This window comes from Lissotriton vulgaris, chromosome 2_1 (assembly GCF_964263255.1).
Source record: "Lissotriton vulgaris chromosome 2_1, aLisVul1.2, whole genome shotgun sequence".
NCBI lineage: Eukaryota > Metazoa > Chordata > Amphibia > Caudata > Salamandridae > Lissotriton > Lissotriton vulgaris.
The window spans coordinates 387,407,238-387,427,145 of NC_141687.1; the positions used below are offsets into that span (position 1 = coordinate 387,407,238).

Below are 19,908 nucleotides of genomic sequence, written 5' to 3' on the forward strand. Positions count from 1 at the left end.
AAAGAAAACACAATACACAAAATTGTTATCCCTATGTATTTTATTTTGCCTTATCATTCTACATCAGTGATTTTAAAAACGTTTCTTTTAGTAATTGTCACTCACATTGTGCATTTCAACTTTTGGCTGTGCCTTATGTTACACAGGCCTGAGTGTTACAGAACACTGCCTGGCCATGTTGTCAAGCCCCTGCTGCTGATTTACAAGCTGACCATATATGTAAAAGAAATGACAAATGCATAACACTTGTTTTTATTTTCATAAACGCTGTCATTTTCGACCTGAGACTTTTTTAAATTAGGAGGTAAAATTAAAAGAAACAGGCATTACCCTGCTTCACAGCCCTCAGCCATCCCTTACATACTGACCCATATTAATATACTCCAACACATTACGCACCCTTAGAAAGAAAACACAATACACAAAATTGTCATCCCTATGTATTTTATTTTGCCTTATCATTCTACATCAGTGATTTTAAAAACGTTTCTTTTATTTTCTTTTAGTAATTGTCACTCACATTGTGCATTTCAACTTTTGGCTGTGCCTTATGTTACACAGGCCTGAGTGTTACAGAACACTGCCTGGCCATGTTGTCAAGCCCCTGCTGCTGATTTACAAGCTGCCCATGTTTATCACCCCAAATACATTACCATATATGTAAAAGAAATGACAGATGCATAACACGTGTTTTTATTTTCATAAACGCTGTCATTTTCGACCAGAGACTTTTTGAAATTAGGCTGCAAAATTACCACCCTCCTCTTTTAGGACCCTGGGCTTTCCGGGCCCCTGATGCCTATGGTACACCACCACGCATCAGACCACCACTCAGCAACTCCAGAGGCCACAGGCACGCCTCCTGGGGGCTGGCCTGTTGCCCCAAAAACACCCTGCAACACTCTAGGGCTCCCATTCCGCAGATGGACCACGACGCCACTCCACCAACAGCCACCTACAGCCTCTACTAGTCAGTGGACATGCCCAGACATGTCCAGGCATGCCCAGACATCGCCCTGCTGCCCCAACAAACACGGAGCCCCAGCTAAGTCTCTGCTCAGCCACCCCATAGCCCTAAACACCCCTGTAGGCCCTACTGGCTGCCTTGGCGCTAACCCTAGCCACCTCACACCAGCCCTCTATTACAGCCCTTACACACAGCCATTAATTCACATGTGAAGGACACTCACTGCCTACACAGGCCCCCGCTTTCACCACAGGCCATCTGGGGGCGTCCTCAGGCCCTGGCCTTCCAGCCCTGACCTTCCACCCCCAGGAAATCCGGTCGGGGGCTTCCGGGCATGGCCTTCCGGCCCCAGACTTCCTGCCAGGGGCTTCCGGGGGAGGGATATCCGGGGGAGGGACTTCCGGGGCGGGATATCCGGCTCCTATGTCACTTCCGAGGGGCGTTCCCACCTGTCAAAAAATGAATGGTGATGAAAGGTATCATTCCTATACTACTCACATTTTTCAATAGCTTGTGTACAACCCATCTTATACTGGGTGCAGCCCATATTCTAAACAAATTACTTACTTAAGCACTTAACAGATTTTAAATCAATGACTGTCTGGGCACACCCTGCTTTATCTTAAGTGATTATCTTCAGTCCTGCCGGCAAAAACTATTTTCCCATAAATACATTTGTTACATGTATTTTTAATTGACGGTGTATGGGTAAGAAAATAGTTATAGAATATTTCGTTCCTTTTAGCCACATTATGACCCCGCCCCCACATTTTCTACGCCAACATTGCACTCAAGATAACAGGTCTCACACTTTTCTAATGCACTTTGTCCGCTGTGTATAATATCCAACTTCCTTTACGGCAAGTAACAGAGCACCTTGTTCTTCCAAGCTCCGCGTCCAATGTCACCTTTTCAATGCTGTAATTTGACGAATGTGAAGTTTATTCTCTTGGCGCGGGGACTCGAGCACCCAGCGGGTTCACCTCTCACCTGGCAGCTGTAATCAATATCTGCTTCGAACGTTGGTAGGCTGCGCGCGCCTCTCCCGGCGAGTCTAGGCACAGATCACTTGCTTTACAGTGGGAGGCGCCCACGTGCCCTGCCTCCTACCTGTGTAATGTTTTACAGGCAAAGGTTCGAAGCAGGCCACATCGGTGTTTTCTTTTGGGCACCGACACACTTCCTTTGGGTTTCCTCTCGGCCCTCAGTCTGCCGGTTCCCGCCTTGCCGCTGAAGAGCCAGTCAGTCATGGCTGCCGCTGACGCATCCGAGTATCTCGTTTTCTTTGTAAATGGGAAAAAGGTGAGCATTTCTGCGCGCATTTAAAACGTGCTGAGTCTATTCCGGAGCATTTTTATATTTTTGGGGGGTCAAGTCTTCGCATTTTAGTGGTGGTCGATGCACCATTTTTAAATGCAACTTTTCAACGGGGGTGCATCTGAAACTACCGGCTTACTGTCAGAAAGTAATCAGAACGTTCTGTAACATGCCCTACAGGTTCAAGTCAAACGTTTCCTACAAGATTTCCCGCCTGCAAGCGTGGCAGACCATCTCCCATTATATCATTAAGTCTGGCTTCAAACACTTAAACTAAAATCCTGTGCTTCTTCCAACTTGGTTTATGACCAGTTAATGTCTGGGGCAGGGGGAGTAGTGACCTTTGGAGCTGTCAGACACTCCTGTTTACTCCATCCAACCACTTTCTTATGCATTATCTCACTTTGATAGACATTTAAACCCCTTTTCTCCCCACATCTTTCTGAAATCCTCCATCTACATACATATCTCACACTTTTCCACAGTTACATTTGGGACATTGCAATCGTTGCTCTGTGTACTCTGCAGAGAGGCCAAGTATAGGATGTGCAGGTAGTCTGCACACCTTATTGACACACTGACAATGCGAGAAACTCACGCCGCCTTGTTCCTCAACAGAGCTCTCAATCGTACTTCCTCGCAAACATCAACCCACAACCTGATCCGACACGTAAAGGCGAATCATTCCGAAGTATGCATTATGCAAGTGCAAGAGTCCTATGTTGCATAACGAAAAAAACACTACAGAAACAAATCAGCTTGAAAAAGCAAATAGTCTTAGGGACTGTGAGATGAAGTAAAAAGATATTGCACTGATAACATGGGATACCTTAAGGATTTTAACAGTTATTTTCAAAAATATTGAGCAGTTTTTTAAAAGAATTTTTTAAAAATTTTAATTTGTAAAGCGTGACAGTTTCATCAAGGCGCTATAATTGCAGCACTCTGCCACCAGCCAATGCACATTCAAGCATACATCCGGGTCTTAAGCGCCTTTCTAAAAAGGCAGATGTTTACTGATTGCAATCAATGATTGGGGGAGACTGGTCCAAAGTCTGGCAGCACAAACCAAAAAGAATCTTCCCCCCCACCCCCCAATCTCTTTTTGTGAACTACAGGCAGGATAACCAGATTGCGACGGGCTGATCGAAGATTTCTGTCAGGAATGTACCGGAGGAACACCTCCTTGATCCCCGCTAGACTCGCCTGATAAAGAGCCTTCTGTACAGTGCACAGTGCTTTAAACTTGATCTGTTTACTGACTGGGAGCCTGTGGAGCTCGCATAGTCCCGCAGCAGACTGGCGCTTCGGGATGTCAAGAATTGCTCTAGCGAGACCTGCAGTTTTGCCTGGGCGCCCATGTTGGAGACCAGATATAGGGCATTGCAATAATCCAGTCTGGACATGACCATGTCAAAGACATGAATATAAAACCAAATAAGGGCTAATTTAAAAGCTGTGTTTTTATGTCTCGGCTAACGTAGGCTGCGCTTGCGCAGTCTCGCTGGCGAGATCTTATGTCTTCTAGTACGGAGGTAAACGAGCCAGCTCTTCTCCATTGGCTGGCTTCCTAAACGATGGTCAGCCATTGGAGAAGAGCTTTGTTTGTCACTTTAAGCACCGTCCGTTTCGGATTGAGGGGGCGTGTTTTTTGCTGTCCTTTCTCTCCGTGACGTCTTCAGTCACTCAACAAAAAACACGCCCGAGTCCGAAAAGGACGGGGCTTAGTGACTGACAAATGCAGAACGAGCCGGAAGTCCCACGCACGCCCCGGCAGGCAGCCAAGGAAGTCTTAGAGGGAGGAGGTCGGGAGCCCACTCCGCCTCCTTGTTACGCCATTGGAGAGAAGAGAGTGCAGAAATGAGCAGGGTAAGAGGTTGAAAACAGAAGGGAGGGGAGGATGGGGTACCTCTTCCGTGGGAATGTCCCGGGGAGCTGCTGGTCCACGCAGCTGAAGCCCAGCACAGGGGGTGCATTCAAGATCGGAGCTGGACTGGTAAGAGAAGCAGCTAAACAACTCGTCAGATGAAACCCTCCAGCAGAGTCGAGTGTAAACCGCTGCCAGTACTGTGGAATCTGAGAAGCCTTGGCAATATTACTAAACCTCTGCGAGGACAATAAGGCTTGTAAATAAACAGTGGCATTAAAAATACACGTGAAATGATTTGCAATGAAAAACAGAGAAATTTTGGGGGGGCGGGGAACTCCCGGTAAAGTTGGAAGAGAGCGCTGTAGACGCCACGGTGGAGCTGGACTCACGGGCTGGTGGACTTCAAGGAACTGTAGAGGGTAGGGCGGCAGTGTTGGTGAAACGCTTGGAGTTAAGACAGTCACCTAGTCAAGATGGGGAGCATGGTCTGGGAGCCCCTGCCGGGGTCAGAGAACGGGAGCCTGCGTGACATGAGAGTGAAGGAGCTCAGCCAGGGCGAGCACCGCGCCGTGAAGAGGGACTATCACCACCGGTAAGGAAGACATGACACCACACTGCCCAGCCCCCTCGCCCGTGCACATCACCTGCCAAAATCACACCACACCTTGCCCACTTACACACACAATACGCTTTGGTGCCTCGTCTGAGGGAGAAAGCGCTATATAAATGCAATTGCAATACAATGGAGGTATGAAGCGAAATCCAAATGTTACAACACAATTATACACAGACATCACATCAGCACCGCTAATGACCACATCACCCTCACACATCACCCATACACATCACCTGCATGAATCACACCTCCCCTTTCCTGGCAGGCAATTCGATGTCGCCTGTCTCCCTTCATCTCCCACAACATCACCTACTCAGTGGCCTGGACCAGCGCGCGACTATCCTACAGGTTAAACATATAGGGGCTTATTTACAAGCCCCTTGCGCCACTGGTCCGTCACTTGAAATGGGAAAAAGTGACGCAACAGCGGCGAAGTGGCTTGTAAATAAGCCCCATAGAACGCAGAGAGGAGGGCAGATGGTAATCTCCATGAGCAAGGATCACACATCTGCAGCGCCACCGCTAAGTACGACAGGTCATCAATCCAAACAGGACACGCCCAGCGATCAGATGAGGTCACAGCTTGTGACCCTTGCAGCTGAGGCGCGCACTCTTCTCAGTGAAAGAGGCCCCGGCCACCCCCAGCCTTTGAAAGGGCACATCAGTCCGGTCATCCTGAGGGTCAAGGGTACTTACGCGGCAGGGGGGGAGAGAGGCAGGTGGGGGGGGAGGGGTGGCACGTCATGTTTCAGTGGGCCTCATTTTCAGCCCAAGGCCAATGGATATCTGTTAACTATGGGAGACTAGGGGGCCCAATTCACATTCTCGGGATTGGGTCATTTTGCGTTAGGTACCCTTTACCTACACGACTGCAGTGGCTGCGTTTACTGCAATTAGGTTGTGTAATGGTATCGGAGTGTCACGTTTGTGTGTATCTGTGATTTTACGTTGTGTCATTTGTGTGCTGTCTGATCAGTGAGTTGAGGCTGCTTGTCTCTGTAATCAGTGATTTGAGGTTGTTTGCAAATGCTCGATCTTGGTTGAGGCTGTGTGTGTCAGTGAGTTGTTAGAGTCTTTAGTGTTTAAATAGTTGAGGTTGTGTGTAAGTGTGATCTTTGGGTTGAGGCTGTGCGTAACCATCAGTGATTTGAGGCTGCCACTCTGTCATAATTGAATTGAGGGAGTGGGTATCTCTGATCAGTGAGTCGAGACTGTGTGCACCTGTGAATAGTGAACTGATGCTTTGTATAACCAACAGTAAGTAGAAGCTTTATGTAACTATGCTCGTTGAATTTATGTTGTGTGCAAGTATGTATGCGTTGATGTTGTGTGTAATGACGATCCGTGGTTTTCATTACTTGAATATGTGGATGTGGGTTGAAGCTGTGTGCAAACAACCGGGAGTTTAGGTTTAGGTTGTGTGTACCTGTGGTCTGTGAGTTCGGGCTGCGTGTCAATGATCTGTGGGATAGGCAGATTCAGTGAGTTAGGGCCAGGGGCGGATTGGCAATGCAGGCATTCGGGCATCGGCCGTGCCCTCTGTGGGCCGTTTTTTTTTCTCCCCATTCCAAGCCGCACAGTGAAGCTGCATTAATTTCTCTGTCTCTGTCTCTGTGATCTCTGTGGACTAGGAAAGGGGAGAAAAAAACGGCCCACAGAGGGCACAAAGACAGAGACAGAAAAATGAATGCAGCTTCACTGTGCAATGATTATCCGCTGTGGCCTCTCCTTCACCCCCTGCCCAGCAAATCAATCAGGCTGAGGGTGGCTGGGGAGGGGGTGATTGTTTGCAAAAATCGGCCTCCCTGGGGCCAGGTGTTGCTCAGGCCTTTGAGCCATTTTCACCTCGGCCACCCTGGGGCCCACGCAGCACATAAACAGTGTTATTTTTTTTTTGGTTTGTTTTTAATTTAATGCGATTTTATATAGCGCAAACTTTACCAGAAGGTGTCAGAGCGCTTTACATAAGAATCAGTTGCGAAACATAAGGATATAGGATTACATGCGTTACATAAAAGATACAAGCAGAAAAAATTGCAAATGTACAAGATGTAAAGTGATACAAGGAAGAGATACAAACAAAGAAAAATTGCAAATGTACAAGTAGTAAAGTCACTCAAGGAAGAGAAACAAATGGATATACTCTTATAGTCACATAGGAATGGTAGAGAGTACAAAGGTCTACTTCATATACTAGTGATTAGAGTTCTCTATATACATATATATACACACATAGTAGATTTTCTCAGGCAGACTTCCATTAAGTGGGCTTGGAGGGGGGATGCAGTCACAGCACCAAGGGAGGGTGGGAAGGATGCAAGGGTATGGAGAAAAGGCAAAACAGAAAAGGGAAGAAACATTTGAGGATCGTCAAGGGGGAAACAAGGGAGAAGGGTACAAGACGAGGGAATGGACAAGATGACGGGTCGGGGTCTAGAGAAAAACGGCCGAGGGAATAGTGGGCAAGGAAGAATGGGTCTCGCTGTAGGGGTCAGGTGATCTTTGCAACTTGCACCATCTTCACCTCAGCCTCCCCCTGGCTACCATGGATGACCCAGCAGCTGTGTTTTGTGCTCCCCTGCCAGGACATTGCCCTGAGGCCTGGAGGGCTGAGGAGGGCTGATTAATTTACTAATTGCCTCACTGCTGTTCATGTGCTCCTGAGCTGAAGGTCTGGGGAGGTTAGTAATAGCAGGGGCTTCACTGCTTATTAGGTGCTCCTTCCCTGAAGGGCTCGAATAATTTTGTGACAGAAAGGGGCCTTGCTGTTTTTTTAGTTGCTCAGCATGGCGCCATTGTCACCTTTCCCCTGTGTCTCCTGTGCAAGAACAGTATCCTCTCACTTTAATTCATTTCTGTGCCAAACATCTTAAGGATTTTTGGGGCCCTGGGCCAAACATATTTTTGGGCCCCTGTTCGGAACAGATTTGAATTTATAATCCAATTTCTGATCTTTGATGCCCTCTTTCAGCTGGTCACTGGACAGTGCACTACCATACTTGTCCAAATTCCTAATGTATTTACATCTAATATTCAAGGGCATTGACGTGTGTAACCAAATGGTGTGTCATGAAAGGGCACGCCCCTTGAATGTGGGCCACGCTCCTTAATTGTGTGCCACGCCCCTTGAATGTAGGCCACTTTTTTCGTCAGTGCCCGGACCAAATTGTGATCCCAATCCGACCCTGGTTAGGGCTGTTGGTGTGTGTGTGTGGAACAATGGTTACAATGGTCAATGTATAAATACATCAACAATGTATTGTGACTGCCTGTAACAGGGATCTGTGTGTTGAATCTGTGTGCAACTGTCAGTGAGTTAAGGGTGCGTGTGACCGTCAGGGAGCTGAGATTCCAAATAACTGTGATCAGTGAGTTGCGGTCATTTGCAGCTGGGATTCGAAAAACAAAAAAAAAGAGTTGCCCTCACCCCCTCACCGGCTCCCAGCACAGCGTCCAGAGAAAAGCTTATTGCACTGGCTAAAGGGCAATAGGTCACAGAGGCTAGCGCATCCCTTCAGATTGTGCTGTAGATTTCTGTTGCTCCAAGTGACTTCTTTCCTCTCACACGTAACACTGTGGTCTTGGGCACATTTATATCTCACCCGCCTATGGATTACAGATGCATAAGAAGATTAAACTGGAACAGCCCCACCATGTCTACAAAGCTTTCAACCCTCGACTGCCGGGCTCTCAGGTTATCCCACACCCCCGCCCCACTCACAGTCCTTCCATTGTGTCTATGAATACACCCTGCTCTGGGCTCGTAAGCCCCACACTGCTGGGCCCCTCACGCCCTCCGTACCCAGACCCGATCTTGATGCAAGAGCGGTGCAAATATTTGCAGTGTGTTAGATTAGTGTTGCCCTGTGGAGGTGTTATCTGCTCCTAACTTTACAGCACTTTCTTAAACCTGGCTGTAGCAGTGGCGGCTGGTGAACTTTGAAAGTGGTGCAGCGTAAATGACTATCTTGCATATAATTGAGCAAGCAAGCAATATAAGCAAAACTAACTGACCACATGAATTTTTGTGGTGCTGGCCATCCCAAATAATATGAAAAAGAGGACCAAATGGCATATTACAAACATGGTAGCAAGTTAGTAATATTTTGCAGCACAATTTAAAGTAATATAATCACAGGTCATAAAAACAGAGTTAAACAAGCATTTACAATGCAACGGTTTTGCCTTTGCAAAAGTTAGAGCTATTGGCATTTTAAATGACAACATTTTTATTTATGTGTTGGTTTTGAAAACAGATAAATAAATGGCATTGTCATTTACAATGCCAATAGCTTAATCTCGCGCAAATGCCACACCCACACACCCACAGAGAGTCCCCACACACACCCACAGAGCCCCCCACACACACACCCACAGAGCCCCCCCACACACCCACACAGAGCCCCCCACACAGAGCCCCCCCACACACTCACACAGAGCCCCCCACACACTGCGAGCCCCCCCACACACCCACACAGAGCCCCCCCAACATTGGGTGCTCACCAGCATACATGTGTAGTATAATGTGAATATTTAGATGAGGGTGCAGTCTCGAGGCATAAATCAGCGTTTGAAGTGCTCGGCGGTGACCCGCAGTGCCCGGTAATGTAACAGACGTCACCGTGAATCACGGGGGGTAGACAGGTGCAGTCTGCGGGCGCGGGGTGGGGGAGGGTCAGCCTTCAGAGTTCGCGGGGGCTCTCCTTCGGTGACACTGGGAGTGTGCGTGTGGTTTTGGGGTGTGTGCGTGGGGGGGGGGCATTGGGTCCTTATGCCACAGAACTTAAAATATGCAAAACGGATAGCCCATTAGCCCATGCATTTCACGTCAACACAGCATCCTGCATAAAGCCAGTCGATTACAGCCAATCAGGGCTCGAGTCGGTGGCGCAGGCAGGTACACGGCGTCCCACCACTCTTTTTACAGGGTGGACACCGTCCCTCCTGGGAAGAAGCTGGGGCCCACAGAATTATGCTGAACGTGTCCCAGTGTAATTTTCAAACACCGAGACACGTTCAGCACGTGACGTCATGAGGTCATTTGCATATTGTCCTTCACCCCCACTTCTTTTTATAGGACGTGTGCCCTGCAGCCAAACAAGTGCTAGAGTAGCAAATCAAAAGGACTTTTTAAACCCCATATCAAGGATTACTGGTTAATTGTCTCCTACGCATCCAAGGAGCACTTAACAACAGTACCCCCCTCCACCCACAATCGCATTAAACTTTTTACAACTCGAGCCAAACAACAACCAACCTCTATCACGAGGAAAGATTACACTTTGAAAAAACGGGTCGTCTAGGAATACATTGCATTCCTCATACTCCTACCACAAGGGTGGAAATTACTTGTTCCCAACAAACAATTGTCCTTACAACAGTACATCAACATATTTAGTATCAACCTAGCCACATCTAAAGTTGGAAGTAGTCTCCTCACACAATATAAAATTTAAAAAACTCTTTGACACCTCACTAACAGGTTACCGCTCGAACACCGTGTATCAAACCCTCTCTGCAGCAAAGAATCTAGGACTTGCCTTCATTGTCGAGTGGTATAACTTGTCCACATTCCCTACTGCAAGGCGTGGATTGCTAAACTTTATTATAAAGTGATGCAGACAACCCAGGCCAACAGGTGGCCCCTGAAACGGTTTGAAAAACGGAATATGTACGACGATGACATCAATTCCTTCTCCCTCGTACAGCCATGTTAGTCTGTTGTCTGCAGTCAGACTTTATCACCGCGTCAATTAAGGGTACCTACTGCTTATGGCAGGTCTTCCCAACAAAGAACATACCTACCAACTACTTTTTACGGTGGCGTTGCTGTTCTGGGAACTTCTCTTTTATGCATTTCAATGCACAGTAAAAGCATAAGGCATTACACTTAAATAGAGACTATCGACATAAGATTTAAGTAAAGTGCCATCCTGATGAACTACAAATGTTCTAATAATGCTGATGTTCTTAAATTGATGGAGATACCTGAGGCCAAGCCGAAAGTTCCAAAACAAGGCATTGCATTGCTGAAAAGTGACACGCCGGGTGCAACGCATATGTTCGGTCCAGTTCAGCTGGGACCTGATGCTCTACCAGCATACTTGTACTGAACTGGTATACAGGATGTGAACGTTGATACAACTGAGCACTAGAAGTTGCTTGGAACTGCAAACCGAAGGTGACAAGGGGTGCGTCTGCATAACGGGTTGCATGGATAAGGAGGAACACTTAAAATGAGCGGGAGTACGGAAGCTTGTGATCTCTGGGTAAAGGGGAGGCCGCGATGGGAGCAGCTAGGGGGAGCAGCTAGGGGGAGCGACGGGAACCGCAGCGGAGCAGTCTCGGAGGGTAACAGCAGAGGTTGCCTGGCACTGAGCACTATAAGGAGCAATGAACGGTATCAGGGGCGGCACAGACCGGGTCGGTAGAGTACCTGGGCACGGGCGGAGCGACTGAGGAAGGGAGCAGATAGGGGTAGGGAGCAGATAGGAGCAGGTGACGCGAGTACGGCCTGGGTGGCACCTGGGCTGCACCGCGGGGCTGTTGTGTGACAGGGTCTACACGACTGTAGATGGCTCCGTTTGTCCTTAATCCAGGAAGCCAGGTCGGCGATAAACACCCGAGTTTCCGCCGAGAACAATTACTCAGTACAAATCCAGCATCTTCCCACTTGCTTCGCTCTAGCCAACCCACTGTCGAGAGGCGGGCACGTGCAGCAGCTAAAGACTGTTCGATGGATACGTGAGCTTTCTACATCCAATGAACAATTGAGAAGCTTTCTTCTAGCCTATCCCAGACAAGACTCTGATTTTCGGGCTTTGGCAGCCAATAAAACAAGGCACCAGGAACGGCCTAGTTCCGTCCGTCCCAGGAAGAGGGAACATAAACAGGGGCACAGCGGCATCCACCTTACCGTTCTGTTCCTTGACGCTGCTGGTGTACAGCTTGCTGCGGAGGTTGGATTCCGCCCGGGATCCAAGTAGCCAATAAAACAAGGTCATTTTGGGATTCGGGGGGCGTGTTTGCGTGCTCTCCCCTTCCCATTGGCTGGAAGGTAAAATTCCATCCAATGGGAAGAGGAGAGGGAGTGGCTTAAAAAAAGACACGGAAACGCCCCCGAATCGCGTTTTCACGGGGAAAGCGTGATTGACAGCCAATCTTTTCCAATGGCTAGCCTCCATTTATGGAGCTAGCCAATGGAAGACAGAGGCGGGACTAAGCCCCATAGTGTAGGATCATAAGATTTCGCCCTGGGCGGAGCACCTGCTTCGCAGGTGCTACGGCCAGGGCGAAACCTAAAAAAATACAGGCTCATACTGCAATGTCATTCGTAAATTAGACAAAGCGTACAAGATTAAACAGATTATACCAATTGTACATGCTCAGGCCTCATACAACAGTAGTGAAATACCATAGAATGCTTTATCACTAAAGATAAAATAAATTACTTCCCACAAGTCATAAAATAATAGCCACCACAGAAAGTGCCCTCTGGCATCAGGTAACCAAAATCATCAATAAACCATTTAATTTTCTGATCTCTCAAATACAAGCCTTACAAAAATAATATATACATATATATACATACACACACACACATATATATACACACACATGACCAAGACGAAAGTCGAAACGCGTTGCTGTGCAGTCTGATGTGTGAATAAATTACCTGCAAACTCATGCGAGGTGTCCGTGAGAATTCTTCCTGAGTGGGGAACTACTGTGGGCGATATATATATGTATACATTTTCACATCCTCCAACAAGGCTCCGGGACACCGTGACAGCGGTGCATCACAGGGTCGGAAGTTTCCCAGTTACAATGTATACAGTTTCACAAAGAGCAACAGTTGTTACGCCAATGCACTCCAATCCGAGCAAATTAACACACCAATCCAACTGCAGTCCAAGGGTTATTTAGTCAATTCATTTCAGCATGAAAATCAGGCAATAGAGCCGTAGCCCCAATGCGTTTCAGCGAAAAACTCGCCTTGATCACGGGTCAACCGTCACAACTGTTGCGCTTTGTGAAACTGGATATATATATATATATATATATATATATATATATATATATATATATATATATATATATATATATATACACACACACACACAGGTTGCCCCATTGAAGGTGCTGCATACGAAGGGGTGATGCACAGGATGCCGCTGGCAGCAGAAATCACAGGATGCCGCTCGCTCTCCTGATACAGCCATACGCGTTTCGAGCATAACCTTGCTCTTGTTCACTGGCACTCTAAACACAAAGGAGGCGGGCTGTTAGGAAACAAATTTATTCACGATAGGTCCTGCCCCTGTGGGCTGTGGCATTCTGGTTATGATAGTCCTCATTACAGCCAAATGACCCTGCAGTTCCTTTTAAAAGCCAAGTGGATACCGCTTCCTCAGTGTTTGTGAAAAGTTAATATTTGTTAGCGGAAAGCGTCACTTGCACCTCTGTAGAACACTGCCAATATCAACCAGCGGCTCAGGCCCCCTTCGTTCTCGGACGTACTTCAATGAGGGAGCCAAAGCTATGATGGAACGACTGAGGGCCAGGGGTTATAGTGAAACCACTCTCTCCAGGGCCTTTGCAAAAGCTCAGGATAGATCAAGGTCATCACTTTTGACAACACAAACTCCTGAGTTGTCAAATTCTGATCAGTCACCCAGACTAATTATTTCCTACAGTCGTCAGCAAAGAAAAATCAAGTCCATCATTAACAGGCATTGGCCCATCATAAAAACAGATGGTGTACTAAATTCAAGAGTGGCGGACAAACCCACTATCACCTTTAAGAAGGCCTATAGCATGCATAGCAAGTTAGTAAGATCCAGTCCGGAGCTAGTCAGTGGCAGTGATTGGCTCGTCAGTAAAGGTTTTTTCAAGTGCACCTCATGCCGTGCATGCAAGTTTGGGCTAAATACCACACACTATGTTGATCCATTCTCTGGCACCAAAAAAGCAATAAGGGGCAATTTCAATTGCCGCACAGAGTTTGCTGTGTATGTCCTGGCCTGCACCTGCGGCTTGAACTATGTGGGTAGTACCAGGTCGCAGGTGCACGTGAGGATATTGCAGCATCTCCGGGCCATTGTGAATCACGATTCAGCGTACCCCGTAGCACGGCATTTTGATGCAGTACACGCCAGGGATCTGTCGTGTTTGAGTTATTTTGTGATCGATGCCGTGCCCCCACTGCGACGGGGAGGCGATAGGGACAAAATCCTTAGGAAATTGGAAACCCAATACATTGTGTCATTAGACAGTAAACAGCCATATGGGCTCAATGCCACAGAGGATTTACATAACTTTTTATAACATCTCCTCCTGTTTCCCGCTGGGGCTATTGATGCTGTACAGGGTGTTGGAATTTTCATGTCTTGATTATTTTAGTTTGGTTTTGTTCATTTGATACCGATATCATTTATGGTATTGATAAACCCACGGAGTCACCAATTCCATTGCGCACAAACAAGAAATAAGAGCGTTTATAACTCTGGGAGATATTCAGATTATAGGTGTGCACATGGAATCTGCTACTTTTCGCTTTTATCAATAATATTGTACATAGTGTTTAATTTCCCAATTTTTCATTGTTTTTTAGTTTTATTCACATTTTTTCTCACTTATAAATAGGAGCACAAATCATTGGTGGTTATTTTACACTACATGGTTTTGTATATATGAGCACAAAAGTATTGATATTTATGAAATATGTAAATTCATCAAATATGAGTTTTAATAAATATTTTAGATTTCAGCTCGTGGGTATCACAATGTGAGCGGCTAGTAACATGTGTACATTAGATGACCAGGGCAATCTAGGCTCCATAGATACAGATCAACCTGGTGACCGGTTGATATGAATTTTCAATAGGTATTTATTATCCTTTTTGATATCTGCATTCACGCAGTAATACTTAGGCACCAGTCACTTTAATAACCAGGCCATCGGGCAATCTGCATTCAAGCAGTTACGATATATGTCAGAGCCATGATTTAAAAATGAATACAATGCCTCAGGGTAGAAAATGACAATTTTAAAAATGTGTATCTATTCATTTTTGTAATGTCAAGGGACGCAATATAATTTTAAAATAACAAATTTACAATGTTATTTATATTGCATAAACAATGGGGATGTAATTTGCATTTCTATGAACCAAGAATTGTCGCCTGTTTAGAAACTCTGAATGCAATGTACCCTTTCTATGTCTATACATCTGGTCATGTGATGTACACCAGGAGGTGTGACCCTTAGGAAGGGTCAGGGAAAAGCATATAAAAAACAGGCTGACCATTCTACCAGTGTGTGAACAAGAGTACTTCGTACTCGAAACGTGTCATTGAAAGGTTGCAATAAATTTTACATCTTGCCTGAAACGTGGGGTCCTGCTTCTTCTTTCGCCACGCTGCCGGCGTGGAGGTTCGAGGATTTGCTGGTATATATATATATATATATATATATATATATATATATATATATATATATATATATATATATATATATATATATATATATATATATATATATTGAAGCTCCAAGACTGTCACCCATTCCGAGGCCCATCCAGGGTTTTGAAATGAATCTCTGACACGAACTACATGGCCCAGCAAACACCGAAAGGCGGCCCACCAATGACAACTGAGAGGGCGTGTCAGAAGCGGCACGTGAAATTGTCGAGCCTCTGATGAGAGCGGTCAGCTCAGAAACGCGTCAGGCCAACATCGACACAGCCAAGAGCATATCGGAATGCAGTGGCAGTCCTACCTTTTCAAAGCTTGAAGCTCGCCGCTGGCGGAGTGCGTCCGGACCTGCGGGCAACCTGGAGCTTCAATGTTACACGCGGCCGCCCGGCCGTAAGGGACTGCACCACCCCGGGAACAGAGGGGGTCACAGGGCTTCGGATTATGAGGAGCTCGAATTGTGAGCCAGCTGGTTCCAGGATTCAAGACTGTCACCCATTCCGAGGCCCATCCAGGGTTTTGAAATGAATCTCTGACACGAACTACATGGCCCAGCAAACACCGAAAGGCGGCCCACCAATGACAACTGAGAGGGCGTGTCAGAAGCGGCGCGTGAAATTGTCGAGCCTCTGATGAGAGCGGTCAGCTCAGAAACGCGTCAGGCCAACATCGACACAGCCAAGAGCATATCGGAATGCAGTGGCAGTCCTACCTTTTCAAAGCTTGAAGCTCGCCGCTGGCGGAGTGCGTCCGGACCTGCGGGCAACCTGGAGCTTCAATGTTACACGCGGCCGCCCGGCCGTAAGGGACTGCACCACCCCGGGAACAGAGGGGGTCACAGGGCTTCGAATTATGAGGAGCTCGAATTGTGAGCCAGCTGGTTCCAGGATTCAAGACTGTCACCCATTCCGAGGCCCATCCAGGGTTTTGAAATGAATCTCTGACACGAACTACATGGCCCAGCAAACACCGAAAGGCGGCCCACCAATGACAACTGAGAGGGCGTGTCAGAAGCGGCACGTGAAATTGTCGAGCCTCTGATGAGAGCGGTCAGCTCAGAAACGCGTCAGGCCAACATCGACACAGCCAAGAGCATATCGGAATGCAGTGGCAGTCCTACCTTTTCAAAGCTTGAAGCTCGCCGCTGGCGGAGTGCGTCCGGACCTGCGGGCAACCTGGAGCTTCAATATATATATATATATATATATATATATATATATATATTCCCTAAACATCAGCTTGTCATTTTCCCCAAGTATTCAATAGTACTGCTGTCATAAGTGACAGAGTTATTTTATACTTATTGATTATCATCATTAAAAAAAATTCCATGGCTGTCATTTTTCACCACCACTGTCACATGAATAGTCATATCAAGAAATCCACATTGAGTACAATAAATGCACCATTGTGCAGAGGCATTGTAATTCAATTATTAGCCATAATTACAATTGTTTCCAGAAGACCCACGCTATGTGGATTCAGGATCCAGTGGTTTTTAAAAGAAAGCTGAAAACCCATCTTTTATCTTTTTATCTGAAGCACACCATGATACCCCTCTAGACACGCGCCGGGACACTCCTGAGTAGCTGTGCACGCAATAAATTCATGTAACATAACATAACGTAACATAACATAACATAACATGTCAAAAATTGGCTCCCTCATACCGGGGATAGACAGCTCAGAATGTGATATAGAAGACATTTGAACATCAGGGATAGCCTTATTGCATCAGGATGTGCCCGTATTATGTCTACGGTATAGATCTCCCTTCTCACTACCACAGCCCTTTCATGCCAACGTACTGACAGACACAAACTTCTCCATATGTCTTCCATGAGAGTAGTTCACTGTAGTAGGAGTGGCAGAAGAACAGTGTGTGTGTGGTATGAGTCTCTAGTATAGGTTTAGCATAGCTATTGCTCTTTATTGTGCAAGCAAGTTCCTTTTATTCCCCGTTCATTGTTGTGAAGGGATAGATAATTTTGAAAATGCAATTGTCTTTGAGGTGATAAGGACAATTCACCCCTGCCCCAGAATTTATGATACAAGAGGATAAAAAAGTATTTATTTTGCTATATTTTGCTATAATAAGCTATGCGTGCTTTTGTGCTCTGTACTTTGGTGCAGGAGTTACATACACTTTGCAAATGCTTCCTGAATGCCACTACATACGTCAGAAAAAAGCCCAAAGAAACTGTAAGGTTAGCATGCTACATAAAGTAAGTCCCTTTGAAAATGATGCCACCCCTTTGCTTGCTGCTTTAACAATAGCAGACTTGGTTGTTATGATCAGATGGTGCCTGCTAAATAATGTGTGGCGTTGTTTTTTCTCAATAAAGTCCCTATGGCTGAGGCACCTCTACTGCATAACATTGGCATGCTAATATCGTGTCACTAACCTACCAAGCATTCAATCAGCAGTGAGCTGTGTGATTACTGACAAGGAGGACCGTGAATTGTTGTGCCTGTACCTTATTCAGATCCCGTCACTACATGCGCCAAGGCTTCCAAAGGCCCATCACTGGCTGTGGAAGAATAGTTCTAGATGCCATATCTGTGTCTAAAACCAATTGCACATGTCAATCTGCATGAATTTCTCTGCAATGCTCTGTGAGATTGAATATTAGCTAACCTTATTACTAAGGTGGGCAGTATTTTAAGATGCATTTGATTGGACTATTTTACAATCAAGTGCATCGTTTGAGGAGGGTGGCAACTCATTATGTGACTGTCAAATATCTTCTAATGTAAAGAGCACACATTGGCACTTTTTAAAGCAAAAAGTGAGCAGATGAGGCAATCCAAGCTTTTGAGCTGAGGTCTCTGTGAAGGCCTGCAGCTGTGCTTTCGGTTTACCAAATGGAATGTAAAACTAACATTTCTAATCAACTCTGCTCAGCGCTCTGAACTGGTGTAACACCATAAGCGCTATATAACAAGGGTAAATACTTATTTGAATAAAACTCACACTCCACTCTCATGACCTTTTTCTGAGGGCCGTAGTAAACTAGAATCTATACTGTAGGGTTTGTGCATGAAGGCAGCTGATACGTTACAGTATATTATTATGGCCACTGTCATATGAAAAATGCCAGTAGAACTACTGCTGCCCCATTTGCGCCTCACTGCAATGATCATGCTCTCTTAGGCATGTGAGTTTCCGGAAGGCCAATAGGAGCATTCACACGTGCATCCTTGTGAACGTCATTTTCTTCTGCAAAATATCTAGCCCTACATGCCTGTGCTTTTCCAGAGCTCCTCTGTCACTCAGCAATCAACATGGGATGACAAACCCATGACTACACCCCCGATTCCTATGAATCACCCACTTTGTAGCCAGCCATTACTTCATGACAAAGTAAATAAAATGTTCACTTTCCTTGTATATGCGCCACACGAAGAAGCCCAGTACACGACTAAACAAGTTACTTTTCTAGTCAGGAGCCTTGGCCTGCCGACTGCTGCTTCCCTATCAGGTCTCAGAATATGACTGGGTCTCAATCATTCAATCATCCCTGATTTCTTATTGGGCCTGGGGCCTGGGGCGATGTTGCGAAAAACGCGTCAGCGCCCGAGCAGGCTCCTATGTTTAGACATGCTACACTGCTCTGAGCATGCGCAGCATGTCTATGGAGTTGTGAATGTGTGAGAAGGCTGAAATGAAATGCGCCCCTCACGCATGCACAATTCATAGATAGAACCCTGCAAATTACCCTTCCCCTTTACTGCTTACGAGCGCAATTTGCATGTTAGCAGCAGAGGACAAAGATATGAAAAGAATCAAAGCGAGAATTCAGTCAGTAATGTGTGTTGACTTTTCGGATGATCGAAGCTTTAATGAGCAGCTTCTCTTCCTGTCCGTACTAGTACTTATGGGGCACCGCCCTTGCGCCCTCTATGCACCAGCCGCCACTGCGGGGCTCTATAGGCGCCGGTCCTTAAATAAACACGAATTACCTAACTTTTGCGAGTAGTTTACAAGACATCAAAGGCGAGGCCAGAGCAGTCCAAATGGTGACGTGTAAAGTACAGTAATCCCTAAGTCTAAAGGTCCGGACTTTAAACCCTTACCTCAGCATGTCTCCGAAAGTGCAATCTCAAATTTGTTTACACCTTTTTTACACACACCTCCCTACAACGACGCCATGTGTGTTCAGGAGTTCTTCACAGGAAGCACACAAAGAGGAGAAGAGGCCTGTGGCATTCTTTATTTGCAAACCAGAAAACAATGATATAACACTCATTATTCCCTTTGGCTCCCCCAGTGTAGCATTAAATTAGTGTACATTAGAACAACGAGGCTGATGTGTGTGTGTGTGTGTGTGTGTGTGTGTGGCTCTGTGTGTGAGGGGGGCTCTGTGTGTGTGGGGGGCTCTGTGTGTGTGGGGAGGGCACTATGTGTGTGGGGAGGGCTCTATGTGTGTGTGTGGGGGCTCAGTGTGTGTGTGTGTGTGGCTGTGTGTGGGTGTTGGTGCGTGTGGCTCTGTGTGTGTGTATGGGGGTGCAAATGCAATCGGTCTCGCATTTGCAAGAGATTAAGCTATTGGCATTGTAAATGACAATGCCATTTATTTATATGTTTTAAAAACAAAAATAATGTCATGAGCAATGCCAATAGCTCTAACTTTAAGAAAAACAAGACCATTGCATTTTAAA

The 19,908-nt window shown here is 46.3% G+C and overlaps 1 protein-coding gene across 1 annotated transcript in view; it reads left to right on the top strand.

Moving 5' to 3' along the window:
• Window positions 1–2,109: 2,109 nt before the first annotated feature.
• Window positions 2,110–19,908, top strand: part of AOX1 (aldehyde oxidase 1) — a 504,603-nt gene continuing 486,804 nt past the window's right edge. Inside the window, exon 1 of the mRNA XM_086955224.1 lies at window positions 2,110–2,269. Coding sequence (XP_086811350.1) covers window positions 2,216–2,269 — 54 coding nt within the window. The 5' untranslated portion in view covers window positions 2,110–2,215. The remainder of the gene's footprint in view (window positions 2,270–19,908) is intronic.